Consider the following 23354-nt stretch of genomic DNA (forward strand, 5'->3'; position numbering starts at 1 on the left):
AAAGAGAACACAGATTTGGTTAAGCCATCCAGCAATTTCTACAAGCAATATTAGTTCCCAATTCAGTTTTTGTCTAGGCAACTCATGCAAAGGCATTATTTGATCCCATTACCATAGCTCATACAACAGATGTGTGACCACTTAGCTAACCAATAGTTTCTTGGTCTGCCTGAATTTTAACTTTAAGAGACTTAGAAGAGTTAACATGAATCACAAGTATATGAAAAATAAGGTTCACACTGAAGCTGAATATTTTTTTAAGCAAGCAGATTCACACTTACTTGAATCCCAGCTGGACGACACACTGCCTGCCCAAGAATCCCATAGATTTTCTCTTTATCTTCCTCTGCAATGTTGTCTGGAAGCAACTTCTGAACCTCAGACTTCTCCCGGGGCAGCAGACGAACACCTTCTCCCTGACTGCAACATTTAATGAATTATTGATCCCCGTTACATGGCTATTTGTAGAGGTACTGAAACCATTAAGACTGTATATATAAAACTCCTTGGAGGAAGAAATCATCTCTATCTCAGAATTAAACTAGCCTTTTACAGAGGGCAAGTAATCAAGAGAATATTCATTTCTCTGCTCACATGCAACTTTGGACCACAAACAACACTAATCATAACTACAAAGCTATGGTTTATCTTAAGAAAACTAATTGTGTTGCATAAATTTAAACATTAGGATGAATTTACCTGGCATTATCCACTACCTTCCGGCCCCATCTATAGGCCCAGCTAGCCAGGGCTGCCCAAGACTTGGCTACTTCAGGTGCCTGTACTGAAGACAAGTGATAGAGCTGGCCCAAGATGAAGTCTGGTTCCCCAACTCCAATGTTTACTGTGATGGGAGAAATAGAGCAATAGATGTTATGGTGTAAAACCTACTCCTAATTTCCTTAACACAGAAAATAACACCAACACATTATGAACACATAATACTTTTTCAGTACAGTTAGTATCCAAAGGTGTAAAATTTTACAAAGTGAAATTATTTTTCAGTTCTGTCACTGCTGCAAAACAAAGCAGTTTTCATTTGCTAACAGCCACTGCTTATCTCTACAATTACTTCCTCTTTTACAGAACGATGGGACTAAGGCAAAAAACTCACGATCTCCAAAAGAGCATGACACTTCAGAGAGCAGACTTCTATGAAGTACTACCCAGGGAAGTGTAGCTGTGTTTATTTGGGGGTGTGTGTATATATATATATACATACATATGTGTATGTCCGTGTTTTATTTATGAAATCCACGTTTACGGAACAACAGAATTTATCTCAACATCTAAGAAAAAAGTCTTCTGAAAATTAGGAATGAGAATACATTTGTGGCAAGAGCAAAAGTGCTCAGACTTAAGTACAGATTAAAGATCATGAGGAAACTTGAAGTACTTTTCACATTTATTAGGGCCTTCAAAACATAAATTCCGTCCATGTTTAAAGATCTCATTCAAACTTTAGCAAATACACAAGCTGCAAGCAAACACACACAGGACAAAAACTGATATCCTCATACAAAATAAATGCATACCAGTTTCTTCTTCAGGCCACCATCACTTGAATGAGGAAAATGTTACAGAAATATGATAGAAATATTAAGGTGTTTGGGTTTTTTAGCAGTATATAGTTATCTATTGCACAAAACACACTATTTGTATGTGCATTAGGAAAACTAATACAAGTGATGGAGCACTTCGTGCTTATCAATATAACTGGTTCTATCCCTCAATGAAATCATCAGTAACGAATTTATAAAAGAATAAGAAGGAGGAGACATCTACCTGTAGATTCACTTTCAATCCTGGGATATTCTTCTTCTAGTGTATTGACAGCTGGGAGATCAATCAAATTATATATGTTTTTAGACAACGTAGACAGACCACTGTGATTCTGCTGCTGTCGAGCTCTATATACTTGTTTCAACTGTCCTGAAATCTCTTTCCACTCTGCTTGAATCCACTTAGCCAGTGTGAGAATTGATTTAGCAACTGCATATTCGGCTTTGGCAGATTTGCAGAAAGATATGGCACAAGAACTCAGCATTTCCATGGCATGTGTTGACTGACCTGCATATCATGAAAAGCAGATCTTCAGAACTGTGTGAACATTATTCAAAACACTTCTGAAATTCAATGTATGCAGATACAGCTTGTAGCAATGTATTTTTACACAGAAAATTGTTTTTGAAGTTAAAAATGACAAGTAAGAAAAGGCTTATGAAAACACTTTCACACTGAGACAACAGTTAATAGGATGAAATCAGTTCCTAATGATCCTGTCCTTTTATAATTTCTTTAAGGTCAGGTGAATTAGCCTGGTGATAAAGACAACAAGCTCAAGTCACTACAACACAATTAGCAAACACTCACCTGCTGTGTACAACAATTTTGTTTTCTCAATATCGAGCTCAGGACCCCATTTTTCATCTATCTGGCCTGGTGCAGACAATTTTTTAAAGTGCTGGACTAAGTCCTGTGCAGTGGTGGTTTTTCCCAACTGGACCTCGCTGCACTGGGCAAGCAGCCGTGTAGCCAGTGCAATATTTCCTCGTTTCCGTGCAAATTTTGCTGCTGTTAAGCCCAGTTCCATTAGATGGCTTTTAATTGGGACTGTTGGTTCTGAAGAAGAGAGCAAGACATTGTCAACAAAATTATTAAATTATCTGATACACACAGATAATTTCTGCCCAATGTATTCTGCACACGCCCATCAGTAAAAAATTGCTCAGCTTTTTCTTAGTTTCTAACATCTCCTTCTGCCTAGAATATTTATACATCCCCTCTAAAACACAAAATATATCCACATATCATCTGCTGGGCAAAAGAAGTTTTTTCCACTATAACCAGTCTTCTTAGCTAATAAAACTACCTGTTCCCTGATAGAACTTTTTCTCCCATTACCTCTTATTACACTGCACATCTAAATGGCTTTCATGACTGTTTTTAAAGACCCATTATTCATACTGTTGAAGTGTTCAAAAGTGAAAGCATTTAAAGTATGAAGAGATGAGCAAGTGAGGTGTTATTAGGAGAGTAGAGAACTGCTAAACACTTCAGAATACTATTTTTTCTTTTTAACACTGTCTTCGTCACAGCAGTAATTGAGAGAATGAGTTGTAAAGCAAGATACCCAAACAACAGAACTTGGCATTTAAAAAGTAGTCCATCTAAATAATAGAAGATGACACAGCTGCTGCTTTCAGCAGACAATTCAAGTTCAAATTCTGCATTTACTTCTCATAACACTAAAATGAGAGCTTACATACCTTTAAGTTTTTCCATCAATTGATTCTGGTACACCGTGTACCTCAGTGCATGCATCCACGGCCTCACATCGTGCTGCTTGCATGACCTCAAAGCATCATTGAACAGAGGTACAAGACAGTCCTGAAGAGGCACAGAAGTTGCATAGTTGTCATGAGAAAATACTACAATGTATTTTCACTTACTAAAACCAAAGAACATTTCAGTGCAGCACAAACATTCTTATTTGTATCAGTAGCCACATTTTGTCATTAATTAAACTTAAATCTGGTTTATGCTTGATTTTGAGAGGACAACACTAAGAATTGCTCAAAATCAAACTGAATTCTTTTCTGAATGATGTGATTAGTAATTAGAACTAGAACATTCATACTGGTTGGAGTCTGAGTTTTTAATTGCTGAGGTGATTTTTTTTAGAATATTCTCAAGTTGCTTTTAAAGTAAATACTGTGTGTTGCAGGAATAAGTGTAACCATGTACTTAGAGAAGAAATACCACCACTTCTCTGAAAGGCAACTGCCAATAAAACTTCAAAAATACTGTAAGTAATTGAAAGAGTTGTTGTATTTGTAACTATAGAAGGAAGTCCAACTGAGATGTAAACTTCAAAAAACTCAGTGAGGTTTTATTACAGTATGATCAACAACTGTCAAAACAATTAATATATGTTTTATATTCAGTACTCCACAACATTACATGGAGAAAGACATTACCCCAATTTAGATTCTAAACACAGATATACCTCTGATGTCAGCCTGTTGGATACAGTGTTTTCCAAAGCAGAAGAACAATACAGCTGAAGAGTGCTCAACACTGGTAAAGACTGAGACACAGTGAGTGTGGAAAGTCTCAAAGGCCCAATAGCAATACGTGATGTCTGCTTCAAGTACTTAATAAGATTTCTGAAATAAAAGGATCAGAACAAGTCATTTTTGTTAGCAAGACTTTAAACAGTGGTATTAAAATTACTGAAGAAAATCCAAATTCAGCATCTTTAAAAAGATGATGAGAACACCTTGCACTATTACACACAAGTTACGATACTTTATTATTAAACTGACAAGCAGAATTACTTTATCAACTACATAAATTCCAAGTTAAACATCATCTCAATTTTCCTCAGTAAGCTTGTAATTCACAACAGCTAGAACTGGCAGCAAACTACTACAGATGCTGCAACTTTACAAAAAGTTATGTTTAAAAAACTAGAGCAGGTTTTCACAGTGTATTACATTCATTCACAGCACATTTCAACTTACTCAGATATTGACTGCCACTTTTGCTCCTGTTCTATGTGGTTTACAGCTGTTGCCAGACATACTGAACTTCTCAAAAGCTGTACTTCAACTGCTTTTTGAAGTTCTCTTGGATCAGGACTTAGCATATTAGGCAGGAGCTTCTTCATGTCTACATGGAGATTAAACAATTGAAACCAACTAGAACTGCCAAATTTTATCAAGTTTCACCATCTGAGAATGCATTTTGGACACTAAGGAAGTTTGGAAAAAAACTCTTTTAAAAATGGATGTGTTTTACAGATATATGTATTCGTATTAGAAATTCACAACAGATTACTTATAGACAGTCACTTTAACTCCAGAAAGCACACTTGCATCAACATTTAGGATGATCACTGACAATCATTTTGAAGCTTGATTCATAAAGGTTATGGTCAGTCCACTGAACACAGCAAACTGCATTCAGAAGTTTCAGCCTGTCATTTACAGAGACAGATAGATGAAGAAATATTTACTTTTGTACTTGAAGTAATGTTAATTTATGCATTTATACCTATTTTTTCTTTGGATCCCCCTGCAAGCAGGTTGATATTTTCTCCTGGTAATAATTCTAGTTGTTCAGTGCATTCAGTAAGTTGTCCAGACTCAAAGCTGCTCAAAGATCTGCAATTCAATGTTTATAGTTTTATTTTCATGTTTTTTACTTTACTTCAGTTGCTAAGTATATTATACAGCAAACAAAGACTCAAGCCTAACTCCAAATCCTACAGACCTCCTACAATGAATTCTAAGCAAAAAATTCCAATTTTCACATAGATCAATGAAAGGTATGTGACCAATGACACGACCTCTGCAAGAGTACAAGTACCGTGGGTTTAGTTTAGAATAACACAAACACTCAGAAATTACACATTTTCACCTTTAAGACAAGTACTTGCCCTCCTAATGAATTTAACTGCAGTAAGAAAAAGGATCACCCCTTTCTCTGACAGAAGCAGCCACTTTGTCAGAACTGTAAGATTTTATTTCACTGCTTCCTTGTATGCTTTTATTTTCAAGTCAGGAAATTTCAGCCAAAAGGATTTTACTATGTTTGCCACAATGGTACAGAGATGGAAAGCAATCAAGTTGCCAAACAAAAAGAAAAGGCCCTTAAGCCTTGAAAGACTATTCAATGTCCAAGTATTTTTTCATGAACCAGACAAATAGCAAAGGTCAGGAAATAAATGCACAAGCTACAATTCTAAATTCCATTAAAAAAAGAAACAAAACAAAAATGAAACAGCCAAGACTGCTTTCCTCCTATATGTTTTACATTAAATTAATGAATTAAAATATTGAAGAACTGTACCACTGAAAGGCATTTTATTTTCTGCTATTAAGTTGTGCAAAAGGATGTATATTCTGCTAAGAGAAAATAAATTTGGTATATTTTTCCTCCCATGAGGGATGTTTTTCTTGAATACTAATACTTATTCACAAGCCTCTGTTTCGAAACTGACATTTTCTAAAATTCATAAAAACTTTAATATTTCAGTTCTAAATTAATGAACTTCAAGGTACTGTTGAATAAATTAATTATATCCTTACTTTATGTAGTTAAAATCTGCTTTCAGATTGATTGAGGTATTACTATTGCTTTTCTTCAATTCATGGACCATATTTTGCCACTCCTGAACAGCAGCCCAGTCGGCAATGGAAATGTAACATTCACAGGCCTTGTTACCCAAGTAGTTTATAACTTCAGGTGAAGAGTCACTTGGCTTAGTCAGAACAGTTTTTCTAGTTTCTCCTGTGAAAGGAAAAAGTTATATATAACACTTTAATGTGTATTTTAAAATAGCAATTCTATTACTCAAATGTAATTTCTATATCTTTTGTAAAGAAAAACACTTAATTTTAAAAAAACCAAAAATGGTTACACCAAGTTTAAAGTACTCTTCCACTGACACTTTTTCTAAGGAAAAAAAAAGACAAACTTTTCAAAGGAGGTTTTGGGAGATTTTACTCCATATCTGTAAAGAAACATCAAAACAGAAAAACAGGACAACTAAATTAGGAACAAAGAAGGTTCTTTTTTGAGGATGAAACAGAATACTGTAACCAAGTCTTAGTTAAAAACCTCTGTGTAACTCGTGTATTTATGATACAATAATGTCAGAAATACTGAGGTTTATGTTATGATGCTCTAAAATAAATTAGACTTAGGAAGTTACAAAGTATTTTACCTATTACTTTTAGTTTCATTGAGCTAGACCTCAGTACTGCAAACCCTCCTATCTACACATAATATTGGTTTCAATGGCATTAAATGGTTCAGTTTAACTGCAGACAGAAACAGGTTTTCAGATTTCACAGTCACACACTAACAGGGCTGAATCATTGCACGTTCTTATTTTGTGTACATACATTTACAAAGAAAACAAACAACACTGACCATTCAAGGAATGCTTTGGGCTGGCATTATTCACACTGTTTGAATTGGCCAACTTCAGAACAGTCTTGTCAAAGCCTGCTATACAGCAATCCACTCCCGTCATGGAGCACAGGTGCTCCTGGTATTCCACAGTTGCTTTTTCAAACCTTAAACAGTTTAATATTTTAGTCAGCATTTTAAAGAACCAGGTTGGGTTTTTTTTGGAAACAGACTGTATCTTTCAGCATTTCTTTACCCTGATACACAAAAAGTTCATACCACCTTCAGCAAAAGATAGAGATTATTAACACAGGATACAAGTTTACTGGCTGAATTTCCAGGTTATAGCACAGGATAAAAGCTTGTCCAGTCAAGTTTTAAAGTCAACTTCAAGCCAAGTACAAACAGAAGCAGATAAATGAGTTTTATATTTGACTGTTACTCTTTTTACCTGAATGAGTAGAGCTGAATACTGATCAAATACCTATTGATTACTAAAGGACTGTAGAAGTGGCTCTAGGGCAACAATTCACACCTTAAACTTCACATTTCAGAGAAACTTCTCACCTATTACAGAACTGCACATGATTTTAAGAAATCTCACAAAAACAGGAAAAAGACTGTTTTAAAGTTTGGGGATTTTCACATGGAAGGTAAATGAAAGTTGACTCTTTTTCATTTCATACAGAAGAAATGATGCATTCCTTTAAGGAGATGAAAACACCTTAATGAAGGTGCACCCTATCTGGAACAATGACCCACTTATTTGTATCTGCATCCGAAAATATTCTACAGCAATAGACGTAAAAACCACTTTTTCTAAGCTGAACTAAAACTGCAAAGCAGGCCCCTCTCTTGGCAAACTGAAGCAGATAAGCAGATAACACATTTGTCAGAAACTTCACTAGAAAATAATTTAAATTAATACTATTTTGCAAGGGAAGATTAAATACAATAAGAACACAGCATTGCTGTGTATGAACAACTAAGAAAGAACAATTTAGGAACACAATTTACATTCAAATCCTGAAAATTTATTTCAAACTAATACCTAAAATACCTAAAAGTGCTGGATGGATTCAGTATCTCTGAAAAGATACCATGACTTTAATTGACATGGAAATTAGATCAGCAGCCTTGACTCATCCCACAATTTAAAAGATTCAGAAATAGAACCATCCATAAGAAGGAAAAAATGTCCCAGTTTGTAGCATCCAGTTATTTAAGAAAACTCACCGCCCTTCTGCTTGTTGAGCTACAGAATTGATCCAGGAGAGACTCTTCCCAACCACAGCAGAAGACCAGACAGCGATACCCTGAATAGCTTCAGGACAGTGAAGCTCACACAATGCCTCTACCAGCATCATAATCGTCACCTCAAATTCATTTCCCTAAAACCAAACAAAAAGCATTACTTAACAAAACCCATATAAAATAAGAGTTATATATACATGTGGGTAAATACTTAGAAATGGTGAGGCAGGATTTTATTACATGCATCTGCAAGTGCTACTCATATCCATCCATTGCACTGCCTTTGGAAAAGCAAGGGAGCAAAGGTAAGAGTATGTGCTGTGAACCCACAGCCCAAACATCAACAGTCAGCAATCACTATGTGATGGGTTATACCTATACAAGAATTCAAAAGGACCATGAAGTAACAAATATCTAATCAATCCTTCTTTGATAAAACATTTAAGAAAATCAAGTCATGTGCTGAAGACACTATTAATCCTTTTCAGGAAGGCTTTAACCACTTTATCCATTCATCCCACCCCTGCACTTAACCTGCTAGTCACTTATATAGGAAGGATACCTCATGATACAATCCCCTTTCTCCCCAAACCCACAGGTAAGCAAAGACATTACACTACCACAAGTTTGGGAAGGCCTCATACTGTCAGCAGCAGTTTCATAAAGTTTAAGCAGGACCTCCTACTTAAGAAATGGACCCAGTCAATCTGTGACTGAACTATAACACTCATTTCTGTGTAGTATTTGACTACAGATGTACAGAACATCCTGATCTCCAACCCATTGACCACAAAAGTCTGTCAATATAGAATTATGAGTTAAAAAAGTTAAACAACACATTATTTTCATACTGGTTGGTTTAATAACAACTGATTGCCTTAGCTTAGTTCTTTCAGAATATCATGGGAATACTTTTGCAGTATGTACAGAGTTTGAAAAGAGAGTACCTGAGAGATACTATTATTAGTTTTCATTTCTGTGAGCAAATCAAACCCATGCCTGACTGTCACAGCAGGTTGCCCAGCCAGCAATCCAACTCTCATGATGGACAGTCTAATCCGTGTCAGCCAATCTTGGCATGTCTGGCGATTTGTATAAAAGAACGTCCTGATAACCTTTAAAGACAGAGAAAAAGTCTCACAACACCATTCTTCTGTACAAACCAAAATAGCTACGTTATGTAGCACTTACAATAATCAAAGGCAAGAAGGTTTCTTTCCTCAGGTCAAGAGATGAAGAAACGGGTAAAATTCTGCATCTTTAATTTTATTAATGCAAATCGTCTGAAATCACACATAGCATCCAAATGGCCAGGCACACTGGCAAGCTAAAAGTCTTTACATGAACTGACTATAAATTATGTCTTACTGTCATGTCAAAGGCTGGTAATTAAACAGCTTATTTCAACAGGGAAGAATATTTTGGAGTTAGAACTACACAAAAGGGTATGTTGCTTATAAATAACTACTACATTCTTCAAAAAGTGATTTAAAGCCTCAAAGAACTGTTACTTTGTAGCAGAACTGCTGACAATCTACAAATAAGAGACTGCTAAGAAGCAGAGGTACTACAGACTTGCTCGATTTGTACCACTATACAAGCTGGTACTCCAGAAATAAAGTCTGGCTTTACATGTTCTCTAGGAATAGGACCAAGTCAAAGCCAGACTACTTTTAAGTCTCAAACTTCGTTTGAGAAGTTCTGAAATTTCATGATTAAGAACAGAACAAATCTGACAAGCCTGTTCATTCAACAGTGTTCCAAGTAACACCAGCACTGCAAGACAGACATACCTTGGGTGGGGAGGTCAGGGCATTGGCACATCCTTCATATGCATTGTACATCAATTTTTCCAAGTTCTCCAAATACTGCAGAAGGAGAACAAGTCTCAGCTGGTTGCTACTGTGTCCTTCATCATTGTCTGCAGTAGTCCACTGGTTGACATCTTGATCAGGGTTTAATGTATGGGCTGCAAGATTCCTAATAATACCTACACAGTGTACCAAAACATGGAGGGGAAAAAAGAGTTACCAGAGTGTATTGTACTTAAACATGTCAAAGGACAAAAATGTTAGCTCTCAAAAATCTGTCAAATGCAGTATGTAAATTAGTCTATCAAAACTAACAGTAATTATGCAACATCTTTATAAACACTGAAAAATAAAGTCATTGTGCTCCTTGCCTTGGACTTGAAGACCTTAGCTTCACAACCCTATTAAAAAATCTCATTAAAATAAACTGGTTTTTTTCACTTTACCTTCAATTGTTTGAAACGTATCTTGGGCTCTACCCAGCGGAGTTCGTAACTTGGAAAGAACAGTGAACTGAGCTGCTTCCCAAACAGCCCATTGCCAAAGCACAGCATCAGTCTTCAACAGGTTCCGAGGGATGGTTGGCTGATCTCTCTTATCTAGTCTTTGACAGCTGTAGAATAACCTTTCTAACCAATTATCCTTCCTGAAAGAAAATATCAGTACATTAACACAAGTTCACATGGAAACAAGTTTAATACTGCACACACTTCATTTCCCTCTTGTTCTCAAACAAATCTCTCACAAACTTATTTCCAAGCACCAATGCTCATAGACAAATATGCAAAGAGATGTGTAAATAAGACATTTATAAATATTTAGAAACACACAGGAAAAAAAAGACTGAAAGTAAAACAATGTAATTTGTAAAAATAATCACAAATTATAAACTAACTATAACTCAGAATTGTTTTCCATAAACTCAAGATTCACAGATTTCAGTTGTACAAGAAGTTCTTACCCAGTTCGGTGGAGGTTTCCATACAAAATAAAACTAATGACGTCAGAGAAATCCTGTGGGTGGAATGTATTACTTGGAGCTTTACTCATGTGACTTCTTATAGCCAAAGAAATTTCTTGTATTTCTGTGTGGGTACGATTACTGCAGGCAGAAAGGGAAACAAGTCATCCTATAATGTACTTGAATAAATAAAGAAGGTCGTGCAAAAAAGTTACACACACATTATGCAATAGTTAGAAATAAATATATACTTTGGTATTAAGAGAAGGTGCTTTCAGAGTTCAGGTCTTTCAAGGCAAATTGTAGGGCATAATATTGCTGAAGCTCTGAATAACACAGACCTTACAAGTATCCATATTTGCTTCAAGAAGTGATGTACAGCTTATCAAATTTGCTAATTACTTTGTGTACTACCTACTGTTCTTAAACCTGAAGAAAGCAGAGGAGATGGCAAGACACTTCACACTTTTTCATTTTAAATTTATAATAGAGTATGATGACATTGCACTGGCATTATTTTTCAGGTAAGTGTCACTGAAGAAAGAAACTAAATCATTCTTTACACTTAAGTTCATCTGAACAACTTACCTCAACACAACATCTAAAGGAATTGACTTCAGAAGTTTTCCAAAAGCCTGTCTGACACGAGCACCACTATGTACTAATTGAACACGACACACATCAACACACCTGCAACCCACAAAGGAAAACCAGTGGTAAGATCTCCATGAACAGCAGAAATCGAATAACATTCAGAATTCTGTGCAAGTACCTTTGTAAAAGGTCATCTGGAAGGGAGGAAGACAGGGCATGGAGGCTACTACATGCTTGAAGACAAATGTTCACATCTTCCAGAAGAGCTGAATTAAGGAGTTGAAGGGAAAAAAATTATTCTTGCTGAAATTAGCTAACTCCTGCATTACTCTGGCTGTGGCAGAGCATCTAATGACATTTTTACAGCACAGCCAGCAAATGGAGACACAGGCCTTAAGCAACAGTTTTCTTTTAGTTTCATTTACTGGTTTTACTGTAACAAGTGAGCACTTAGTAAGTTACAGGCCTTTTGTAAGTGCTGACAGATAAATTCTGTGATCTCCACACATTTGCATTATAGATAATGTATTTCGATGATTAAAAAACTAAGGCAAAGTTAGTAACTCCTGGCCTTGGGAAGTTACTACTTGTGCTAGTATTATCCACTAAAAGCATTTCTTCCCATATTTCTGTTTATAGGTTTTGAAATCGAAAATATCACATCACATTATGGAACAGCTCCCGTGCTTTTGATTAAGTAATAATTTGTCAATGGGAAATTATCTACCAAAAATGTCATGACCTGTCAAATCTTACTTTAAGACTGCTTTTTATTTTAAGAAATTATTTATTTAAATAATAGGCAAGGATCCACTTGAAAAACATTATAAAATGAGTGTAAGTTTTTGCACAATAAAAACTCGAAGCATCCCTAAACTAAATTAAACAAGTTCAGTTACTGGTATCAGTGGCACATGGCCACATATGTACTTAATTTTGAAATGTAAAACATAGTTAAGTAGAAATATGCAGTATCTTACTGTTTGCTAATAGTCCTTTACAAAACTTATGGAAAGATGGGAGAGAAAATAATGGTGCATATGTTTCTGATTTTTTCATCAGAAGAGCCACTTCCAAAGCCCACGTTGTAAGTAGTTTCCTTCAAAAAGCAAGAATATGAGTCACTCTACACAGTTACAGAAAGGTACTTTCCCATATAACTTAAAATTACTTCACATTACAAATCAGAATTATACCATAACTCATATGTTTTAAACGAGACATTTCACACCTTGAAATGTGTCCCCAGTTTTCACAGCATTTTGCTAATACAGGATGGCAACTATTGTAAAAGGGTACTACCAGAGCAAAGCCTTTGTTTCAATAAGGTTTGATAGCTCTGCTTTTACTGTAGAGATCTTAGGATGGTTTAAACTCTTCTAGCTTTCATGTATAATAACAAGCAGCTACTTTTTCCACAGGTATTTCATTATTGACGTTTAAAAAACCTAAAATGTTTGACTGGTTAAATTTACCCCAAGTTTTACAGATTAAAATCATTCTGAATTCAGGTATTCTACCAGAAAAAAAATCCCAATTCATAAGAAAATGTTAAGTTACTTTACCTGGTATCTGGAGTAAGGTTATCCTTCTTTAGCAATAGCCCCAAAAGGTTTAATATGATTGAGAAATGTTTTTTTGTTGCTGTGGTTACAGTACTAATAACTGCTCCGTCAAACAGGGAGGGAGAGGAAGAACTGAGGCTACTGGATATGAAATGGTCATGCCTGAAAAGGCAAGGAAAAGCAAAAATATAAAACTACCTCAAGATTCAGGGTACCTCCTTGAAGTTTACAGGAGGGAGGAAAATCAACAAAAAGCAGCACAAGTTCAATGTACACCCTCATAGTAACCACACTGTCAAAACCCAAGTACTTGGATCCCTAGCCTAGAAGAATAAAGCTACAGTTTCACATCAGTCCAATGCTTAGTGAAAAATCAAAACCAAGAGATGTACAGAATAACAGTTACTCAGAAACCATTTTGTATTAATACAGTCTGAAACATATTTACATCTACTGTTTACATATCATTACCTGTCCTGGATCTCTCAATAAGAAAAATAGTAAGTAATCTTTCCTTATTTACTTTCAAGAGAGTTCTCCCTTAGTTATCTCTACTCAAACACAAGATTTCTAATCTGCCTTTGAATAAAAGGCCAACTCCAAACCAGGATATGCTTTGCTGGCTGATACACAGTTTCCCTGCAATTAATGAAAGTAAAAACTGATCAGGGAAGTCTGGGCAATAGTTTGACTGTAATTGCAGCTTATTTAAAGTCATCCCTCCACCAATGTATTTTAATCAGATCAGTCCATCCTAGTGCTCTTAAAATACTGATGAATTATTAAACCTCCTACCTGGAGCAGTGTGAATACAGTGTATAGAGCACTGCATACTGGACAGCAGGAAAGTGAACTGCTATGTCACCGTGAACAATCATCAGATTTTTACTCAGCAGTGCAAACACAGTTGGCGAAAGGGCCCACATCTAGAAAACAATTGCAACATAAGCAAAGGAACATAATAAATAGGATCTATTTTTAAGTGTCATTTCTACACCACTAATTAATAGGTTTTGCTTTTTCCCATGGGAAATAATTTATTATTTTTTGACCTTAATTGCAACTATTTTCTTTTCCCTTTTTAAACAGGCTGTTAAAAGCAGTTCATAGTTTTATTTGGAAAGATCTGGACAAAGTGTTTTCACACGGCTGATATACAATCAAAAGACACATTATCTGCTTTTTTCTGTCTTGATTTCAAAAGCAATTACTATGATGATCTTAGAATCAATCCATTAATAACCCTGTAGGGTGCTCTTCCCTAGAAACTGCTTTCCATTATGCACCAAGTAGAGATATAATCCACTCAATGTTTCCCGTAAGTTTTAATAGTAGAGGTTTTTCTGTAACAAGTTAAGAGACAAATATGATCATTTTAATTATTCATATGTGCCCTACTGGTGTAATACAATAGGGTGTATTTTGAGTAATAAACTACTTTTTACACTTATTGCACAAACTGTAGAGTTTTTACTCACCCCAATTAATGAGTTTTTAGCATTTCCAATAGTACTTAGAGCACTGAGGTCAAATATAACAACAAACTTGGCATTATCCACATTGGATATAAGCTTCTTGAAAGAGTCATGCTGGATTTCAGAACAGGCCTCAGGAAGATGTAAACTATGGAGAAGACTATTTAGAGCACAGGTCATTTCTCCTAAAATCAACCTGTAAGCAGTCTCCAAAACAGGAATGTTCTTCAGGCTCAACACAGCCTGGTAGACAGCAAGGGCTGCTGCAACAACCTTGAGAATAAAATCACAGCAATAATTGATTAGCATAAAATCATAAAGTATATTAATCAGCAACAAAGAATTTAAAATTACTTTTCTTTAACAGCCTGGTCTGGTACACACATCTATTTTCAGTTTTCTGTAATTAAGTACCTCTTACTTAGAGAATCTATTAATTACTTTCTTGATCATCCACCTGAGTATCAAAGCCAGATCAACTAAGAAGTTCTCTATTAGGAACGATGGCAAACTTACCCATTCCTTATCAAACCTAAAGACTAAAACCAAGAACTAGCTATATCTGCCCTTTTAGAAGTTTCATAGATACACAGATCAAAAATACATTTAAGATGAACAAAGTTTTACAGCTTAACAGATTTTAGGAAATTCATGAAGGCTGTTGTAATACACCTGTAGAAGGTGCTTACTCTTACCTCTTTCTCCTTATGATAACGAAGAACAAGTAGTTTAGACTCTGGTATAAATAATTTCTCTACAAATGATGATGGTAGTTTTGTATTTATTTGTTCAACAATCTGGGGATAAAAACCAAAATTATAAATATCTTTAATAATATAATAATCCAGGTAAAGATTCATTAAAATACTTTTTTCTAGTTTGTACACAGCACATCTAGAAAAAGCTTCCCAGTAATGCAAGTATTTTGTATTTGCATTTCCAAAATTCAGTCAGGTAAGTAGTTATTGTCAGGCTTTAACAGCACAGTTGAGAGAGAGAGCTGTGTGATTCATTTAGATCAATGGAACATTAGGAGCTGGTGGCCGACACATTAAGTGCTGTTCTGAAGAAGTCTGACTTTCCAAGTAATGGCATAATTTGATAAACGGAACATACTAAGCACTAAGATTCTGAAATCCATCAGGTGGTATTAACAACTGCAGAGGCCAGAGAACTACTGCACTATCCAACAGTTAAACCAGAAACGAGAAGAAAAACAAGGGAAAAAAACCACTCAAAAGAACAAAAAAACCCCAACCCCATCGGAAAACAGGCTAAAATAAATGCCACTTTATCCACAAGCCAAATGCATAAAAACCCAAGCAGCATAAGTTTTACGAAGAATCAGTGTTTATAATAGGGATTTCTTGTTTACAATCAGGAAGAGTTTAAAATATTTATCTAATACACACCCTCAAAAAAGGGAGGTAGCTTAGAAAATAACATTTTTCAATGTAAACCCCCCAAATAATAAAACTATGTACAAACCAGTGTCAACAGATTCAGGACTGAAATGACATAATCAGTGCCACAAGTCTGACAACTTTCCATCTGATCTAATCCATATGTGATGACCATGTCACAGTGTATGGTCATACTTGGATCCAGGCTGCCAAGCAAAACCCCAACACACTCATTGGCAGCTGTAAGTACAGCTTCGGAAAAGAATACTTGGTTTGCTGCTGTCACACATCTCATTACTCTGTACAGAACCTGGAAAAATAAAACCACAACTGAATTAAACTCCATTAAGAAGAGATGCTTTTTAATTGTATTCACACCCATTTGATATCCTGTCCCATCATCTACTCTGCATCTTGGTGAATTCTATCTGAATAATGTGTATCACTGCATTACACTTCAGAAGAGTAAGAAAAAACTTCCAAATGCTTGGTTTCCAATTCAGTTAAAGAGATAGAAAACTTGAAATCATTACACACAATTCTGTTAAGTTCCAACTCATGTCAACAGAACTCCTCTTGTAAAAGATAGATAAACTTTCTTAACCTTTTGTCACAATATTCCTCTGCCAATTAAGACAGAAGTTACATAACTGTCTTGTCTTTAATTGGGGATTCCATACACTTATTTATCGAAGAAGTTGTGTCCCTCACAAAATTCTGCAAGGGCATAAATTCCAGCTCATAAAGCAACAAGAAGACTTTGACTGCAGGTATTTTTATCTTATCTCCCCCTCCCTGTTACAGAACTACAGGAGCTACTTACCATACTATATAGTATTTATTACATTTACACCATCCTGCACTATAGAACAAGAGCAACTTACTATCAGATTTGAAAGATACAATGTCAATATGAATAGAAACCTCACATTTTTATAAAGTCACTCAATTTGAGTTCAAGCTTTTATAGCACCATAGTTCTCGGAACAAATGATAACATGGTTTTAAAGACAGATAAGCATAAACCTAGCCACAAAATTAAAATGCCTAATAAAGTTAGTTTCTGCTACGTGTCATAGTGGCACATGGGAATCAATCTATATCTTAATATTTAATAAAATTATTGTAGCATATTTCTTTGAGAAAACAGATTTACTCAAAGCTGAAAATATGCATATCAATGTAAAAGCCATAAAACCTAAATAAATCCCAGAACAAACAGCAACATTATATGGTAATAAATCATGTCAGCAGCAAAGAAATACCAATAAAAACTTGAGTTCTTACATCAGTTACATAAGCTTCTGTAATTGGTGGTCCTCTAATGGGGCTGAAGCGCTCCCCAATGCTCCTCACCACAGTACTGAACACACGAAGAAGTGCAGCCAGTTTGGGCAGCGACACTGAGGGAGGAGGAATATCCTCATCTACTGATTCCCCAGAAGCCACATGGCTGAGGTCCTGCAGCACACAAGTTTTATGGGTCAGTGCACATCATTAATTGTTACATATAGATAAAAGATCAAAAAATGAGACTGAAAATACTCCATCTGTTTTCCAGACATTGAACTCTACTATCTGATTACAGATGTATTTCTACAGTATCTCAACTACACACCCATATGAAGGTGAGATGGAGGCACACACTGACAGTGAAGGCACAGAGCAGTAATGAGATGCTGCTCATTACTCCAGCCACTGAAACGAAGTGCTCTGACTACATATTTTAAATTAAACCAGAAGCTTATGGAGTTCCTGGTCCCTGGAACATGATCTTGCTGCACTGTTACAACAGCAGCCCACACACTTCCACGACTCTTCAAAAAAATTCCCGTCCACAAATTGGAGTCGATGTTTGACTGGCCATTCCCATCACACTGTTTACATACAGCTACGCTGACCTGGAGACAGAGTTTACTAACAGACCACTCCATGCCAGCTGGCACCAGTGCCTGGGAACATTCCCAGAAGTGCTGATCTCATTAGTATAGATGCAGCCTCAGTCTACCCCACTGTGAGATAAAGACACACTAGATGGAACCACATCCTCCATGACTTAAGTTAACACATGTTATCTTAAAACTCTTCTGTCACTAAGAATACACACATTGACCAGTTCAGCAGACAAGTTGATAAGCAGTGACTTCCTGCACTGGACTGTGAATCCTGACGTGTAAAGCTGCACCATCAGAAGACCTGGTGTACATGTAAGTACTCTGATCAGATTATTCATTCTGCTTTGAGTGAAACAGATTCTGCTCAAAGTACAATTCTACCTTCAGAATCTGCATATTAACATATACAATATAGTATAACCTAGCTATGGGCATATTTACATATGAGTACATACACCTTAAAAGCTGTAACTCTTCCTTTAATGACAGCACCAGATAAACTCTATGCCCTGTTAACTAACCAAAGATTATAAAGTTTTTGACTTGTTAAATGAGTTAAATGAGTATAATTTAGTTTTCCATCAGTTCCTGCTACTTCTGAAAAAACTCTGAAGTTGGACAATTAAAAAAAAACACCAAGGAAAGACCACGGAATGTCTTCAATGCAGCTCTTGAAAAAATGAAAGCATTCCTGTTTGGTGAATTGCTTTCATTTTTATTACAAGATGACTCTCAATCAACTATGGCTCAAAGTCTGGCTATGACACACACTTCTTAGGTAGTTCAGGATTTGTGCAGCATGGTCTTTGCACATGACTCCAGTATGTTCTATAATTTGGAACTCTTTCCCCGGGAAAACCATGTCATTTTATTTTCTACAAATGTAATGCTACCCTAAGAATCACAGCTGTGGATTTTTTAAGAAAATCCTAACAGTTTAGTATAATACCATCAAGTCTTGTTTACCTCAGCATAAGCTTCCATATCTTCCAAAAACTGACCCAACAGTGTGGTAGAAAAAGTAAGATCAGCCACCCAAAAGGGCTCCAAGCTCTGCAGCCATCCTGTATAAAAATACCTGGATAATTAATACAGGGGAACAAGGTAACATGCAAACATTAAGTTTTAGTTACATATTGCTGAGGGAAAAGTTGCTCAGGTAAGAGAAGATTATCTCCATGAAAACTTTTAACATAACTTGTTTCGAAAATTAAATATAAATGGTATTACCCTCTTCTGTCCTTTGGAAAAATCAATTTTATGGTTCAGTCCTGCCTCACAGCAGTTGAGGAGAGAATCCAGGACTATGACACATGAAACAAAACAGACTTGCTGTGAGTAACTCCCAAGACAACTACTACAGCCACAGGAAAGTCTTCCTCATTTTTAAATGCCAGGACAGTGTCTTTACCACAAAGATTTTCTAGAAATACTTAGAAGAAAATACACCCTTTCACAGAGAATATATTAAGACCTATAAACTTATTAAAAATTGTCAAAGTTGAACAAAACAATTGAGGTTTAAATGTACCATAAATAACGCGTCCCATTTTTTCCAGATTAAGCATAAAATGGCAAAAGTAAATTTACTAAAAAGTTAGGAACAAAGTCTCTTGTTATGTTGCCAGAAACTCAATTTGGTTTTATGTCAAAATCCACATCAGTAGAACCAACCTTATGCAAGGAAACCCACACCATTTGCAAGCCAGAGCAAACTGACTCTGTGGCCAAACTCACCAGACACCTGTTGTGTCAGTGAAGGTTTCTGAGTGTGATCAATGTGCCACCCAACGAGTATGTCCACTGTGTCCTGGAAAACAACAGTGACAACAGATGAATTGAATCAGCCCATGTGCTGCGGTAACGTTTCTATCCAAGAAAGAAAATACAGAGCACAAGGTAAACTCACCCTAAAATTGGTGCTGAAAATGTGCGGGTAGCATCGAGACACCAAAAGGATGCACTTGACACACTTGCACAGTAATTCTGGTGTATCAACATTTTCTAGAATGGACTGCAGGCTGCTCATTACAAGCTAAAAAGTAAAGCAAAGCCACCAGAAATTTCACTTAATTAAAAAAACATGTGAGAACTATGCTAAAGACATACAGATTTACTCAGTGTTGAACACACAGCAAACTACTTCAATTCAAACAACAAACGACTGAACTCTCTGTCTGCAGGAAGAAAGAATGTGAAAAGTATCACATATTCCGCATGGAAATAACCACTTCAAGTGGGCATTTGCCTGAAATATGGTACACTCAGGTTGAAGCTTTGAGGACAGCGTTTTCTTCAGTTCTTTAGCCATAGAACAACTAACTGTTTTAAGTTCCTATTTCTCCTGCTGAGGCTTTTTGGCTCTGTAAAGTAAATAGGATTAAACTGGAGCACAGACCTGGACATAGGTGTTCTACAATCAAAATCTAACAGAACCTTACATTTGAATGAGGGGACACATCCTGTCTGCACATATCCTACTTTAGAACTCTTCACAATTCACGTTAGAAATTGTAAATAGGAGGTAGCACAAAGCAATAAAAAGGTTGGGGTTTGTGTACCATTCCATTTGAGTTTTTGGTCTCAGCAGTATTTTTCTTCTTGGTTCTACTATAAATACTAAAAAATTGCATCAAAGTATATATCATCCTACAAAGACTTGTATTGCTTTCTAGTGTAATCAGAATCCAAAGAATCCCATTCAGTCATAGCGTTCCCTCCCAGTTGTAATTATACTTATTTATTATGTCAATACAGCATCACTTTTCTTCCTTCCAGTTTAAAAAGTTCATTCAAGCATTGTACTGGAAAAATCATTAATAACCCAGTTTTAACTTGTATTTTACCTGCATTAAAGATGAAAAGGCTTTCTTTTCTCCTACAGTCTCCAGTGCTTTGTAGGTTGCACACAAATAAAGAAGTTTAACTTCATCTTTTGTGGATGAAGTGAATTTGCTAAAAATCCATTTGAAGATCTTCTCAGCCTCGTAGCTCAGAGAAGCACAAAGAAGGCCAAGACAGCAAGCTCCTTCCTGTCTCAGTTCTTGAAGCAATTTGCTACTATATTTTTGGAAAGAAAAAAAAAAAAAGAAATCTGGGATCTCCAAACATGACAGCAGAAAAGAAGAAACCACAAACAAATTAAAGCATTTTTCTAAAGGAAAAAATATATGCCGGAATGAAGCTGCTTCTCTCCTACTTAATGGCACCAGTGATTAAGCCAAAACAAAATTCTATTAAATATTACTTCTATAGAATAAGTCAACTTAATAAAAGTATGTAACAAATGTGTTGTTCTACGTGCAACACACTATACAAGAAAAAAAATTAACATTCAGCTGACCCTGAGTCATAACACTGACCTAAGCACCAAAAAGCCCCACACACTTGAGGTCCCTCAGCACAATGCTCTTCATTGGATGTAAATGAATCAGCTTGTAAAACACCTTAAGCCCACTCTGCAGCTACACAGCCACAGCAGTGCACTGCTACACCCAGGTGATCAAACTCAGTTGAGACAGACTTCACATTACCTGTAACATCAAAGCCACAATGGTGCATTCTCCTCCTGTCCATGAGAAGTGCACCTTAAACAGTCTAACAGTATTGATGATATGTCTGTCTTAACTGTCCTTCAGTTTCATTCTGTCACACCCATGCAAAATTAGTGAATTAACTTCTTTCAATCTTTTCCCTCTCCGTTTGACTTTATACTGAAATCCAAACCTAATCATGTCATCATTTTTTCCCTTTCCAAGCCTTCAAATTGCTTCATTTTTCCAGCTTACCTTTCATTGAGTACATCATGAATGGCAGTCAGGATATTATCCAGTTGTTTAACTAGTACCTATAATGTAAGATACATAAAAGGCATAAGCATAATAATGGCCCAGTGCTGTCTGCACAATAGGTCCTGTTTACACCCACGTTAAACACACCCCTGCCAATTCTGCTTGCCAATAGAACAGCATTAGACTTTCCAAGGCCGCTGCAAACTAACATGAACTATTTTAAGCAATCCTGCAATATTATCCTAGATGTTATATTTAATATTTATTTACAGCAGCCATGAAAATACACTGGCAGCCTGCTATCAAGGTTTGTTCTAAGTTTAGTTCTTGCTAGTAACATTACATCACAAATGTTAGACAGAGCTCATGAGTAGTGCGCACTGCAGACTAAATCTTTTATACTAATGATCAACAGTATCACCAGAAAATTTATTGGAACAGATAATAGCATCTGAAATATTAAAGTTTCTATGTAGGCAAACCTAAATTACAGCAAAATAGAGTGCTATTTTCAGGATGAAACACTATTGATGAACCAGGGCTTCTCAGTAAACACAACGAAAAATAATTGCTTCCTAATATGCACTAAACCCACACTGTATTAGTGGGTTGATTGCAAAATCATATATAAGGTACAACTGTGCAAGACATTAACAAGAAGTTTCCTTGACAAGTTAATAAAAAGAATTGTTATCTTCCCTTAAAGACATTCATCCTTAACACAGAAGATGTTATCCAGGGTTTTTTTTTAAAGTTTTGAACAATATCACAGTTTTGAGGGCAGAGTGACAGAGAGGTCCACATCTTTGGTCTCTCAGAACTCAGAAGCACATTTTAAAATTGTGTGTGGTATCTGGAAAAAAGCTACAAAAATGACAGGAGAAGGCATCTATATAATTTAGAAGCTGGAGCATAATGTCACTGGATGACAAGGGACAACTGACCTTCACTACTTTGTTGAACACATTTCAACCCTGAGAATGAAAACCACTCTGTTAAAATACACTTAATAGTGTCAGGAAGTGCAGGAGCTACTGCCAGGGTTTAAGGCACTATGTCATAAGTAATCAAGGAATTAAAAATTTCCTGAATTATGAAAACAACACAGAATCCAGGAATACACTCTCCTTTCTTGTGGAATGAAATTCCCTGCATACAAGATATTCCTTGCAGACATATCCCAATACTCAGATTTTTAAAAAGACAGTTATGTAAGAAGAGAAATAGCATCCCAGTGCTATGGAAAAGGAAGAATTACTAACCAGTTTGTTTTCTGGTTGCTGAATGAATTCTTTCAGTTGCTTTACAGTAGCCAGTCTTCGGTCTCTGTCGTCTTCCCGAGTAATCCTCCGAAGAAGATTTGACAGTCGAGACTCGTCAGAATAAGACAACGATCGCTCTGCAAAAAAAAAATTTATTTTCTCCTACACAATTTGATCAATAACATCTGTATTGTACAAAATATGTATTTTTGAACTTAGTAAGTCGTAATAGTAATTTGAAAAAAAAGATAAATCATGACTTATTTTGTTTCTTCTCATGGACAGCCCCAATACCTGTATACAATTCATTCAAAACTAAGCAGAACTGTTTTACTTCTACACAAAAACCTAGATTTAGTTCCCTTCCACATAAATGGAAAAAAATGGGTGTGGCAAGGTTAAATCAGACTTCTGACTGAATA

At 35.9% G+C, this 23354-nt stretch overlaps 1 protein-coding gene across 2 annotated transcripts in view; it reads right to left on the reverse strand.

The window, feature by feature from the left end:
* Positions 1-23354, reverse strand: part of SMG1 (SMG1 nonsense mediated mRNA decay associated PI3K related kinase) — a 62468-nt gene that overhangs the window by 22195 nt on the left and 16919 nt on the right. For both annotated transcript variants that reach the window (XM_071571568.1, XM_071571567.1), the window contains 30 exons: positions 22933-23069; positions 21668-21726; positions 20726-20939; positions 19789-19914; positions 19617-19689; positions 18846-18943; positions 17272-17445; positions 16070-16294; positions 15277-15378; positions 14585-14854; positions 13902-14032; positions 13107-13268; positions 12522-12640; positions 11720-11807; positions 11536-11637; positions 10948-11088; positions 10433-10632; positions 9969-10165; positions 9123-9290; positions 8158-8312; positions 6943-7088; positions 6096-6297; positions 5059-5168; positions 4527-4674; positions 4010-4169; positions 3270-3390; positions 2374-2622; positions 1786-2070; positions 700-844; positions 282-420 (listed from right to left, as the gene is read on the reverse strand). In XM_071571568.1, coding sequence (XP_071427669.1) covers positions 282-420; positions 700-844; positions 1786-2070; positions 2374-2622; positions 3270-3390; positions 4010-4169; positions 4527-4674; positions 5059-5168; positions 6096-6297; positions 6943-7088; positions 8158-8312; positions 9123-9290; positions 9969-10165; positions 10433-10632; positions 10948-11088; positions 11536-11637; positions 11720-11807; positions 12522-12640; positions 13107-13268; positions 13902-14032; positions 14585-14854; positions 15277-15378; positions 16070-16294; positions 17272-17445; positions 18846-18943; positions 19617-19689; positions 19789-19914; positions 20726-20939; positions 21668-21726; positions 22933-23069 — 4646 coding nt within the window. The remainder of the gene's footprint in view (positions 1-281; positions 421-699; positions 845-1785; positions 2071-2373; positions 2623-3269; positions 3391-4009; positions 4170-4526; positions 4675-5058; positions 5169-6095; positions 6298-6942; positions 7089-8157; positions 8313-9122; positions 9291-9968; positions 10166-10432; positions 10633-10947; positions 11089-11535; positions 11638-11719; positions 11808-12521; positions 12641-13106; positions 13269-13901; positions 14033-14584; positions 14855-15276; positions 15379-16069; positions 16295-17271; positions 17446-18845; positions 18944-19616; positions 19690-19788; positions 19915-20725; positions 20940-21667; positions 21727-22932; positions 23070-23354) is intronic.

This window comes from Pithys albifrons, chromosome 16 (genome assembly GCF_047495875.1).
Source record: "Pithys albifrons albifrons isolate INPA30051 chromosome 16, PitAlb_v1, whole genome shotgun sequence".
Taxonomy (NCBI): Eukaryota; Metazoa; Chordata; class Aves; order Passeriformes; family Thamnophilidae; genus Pithys; species Pithys albifrons.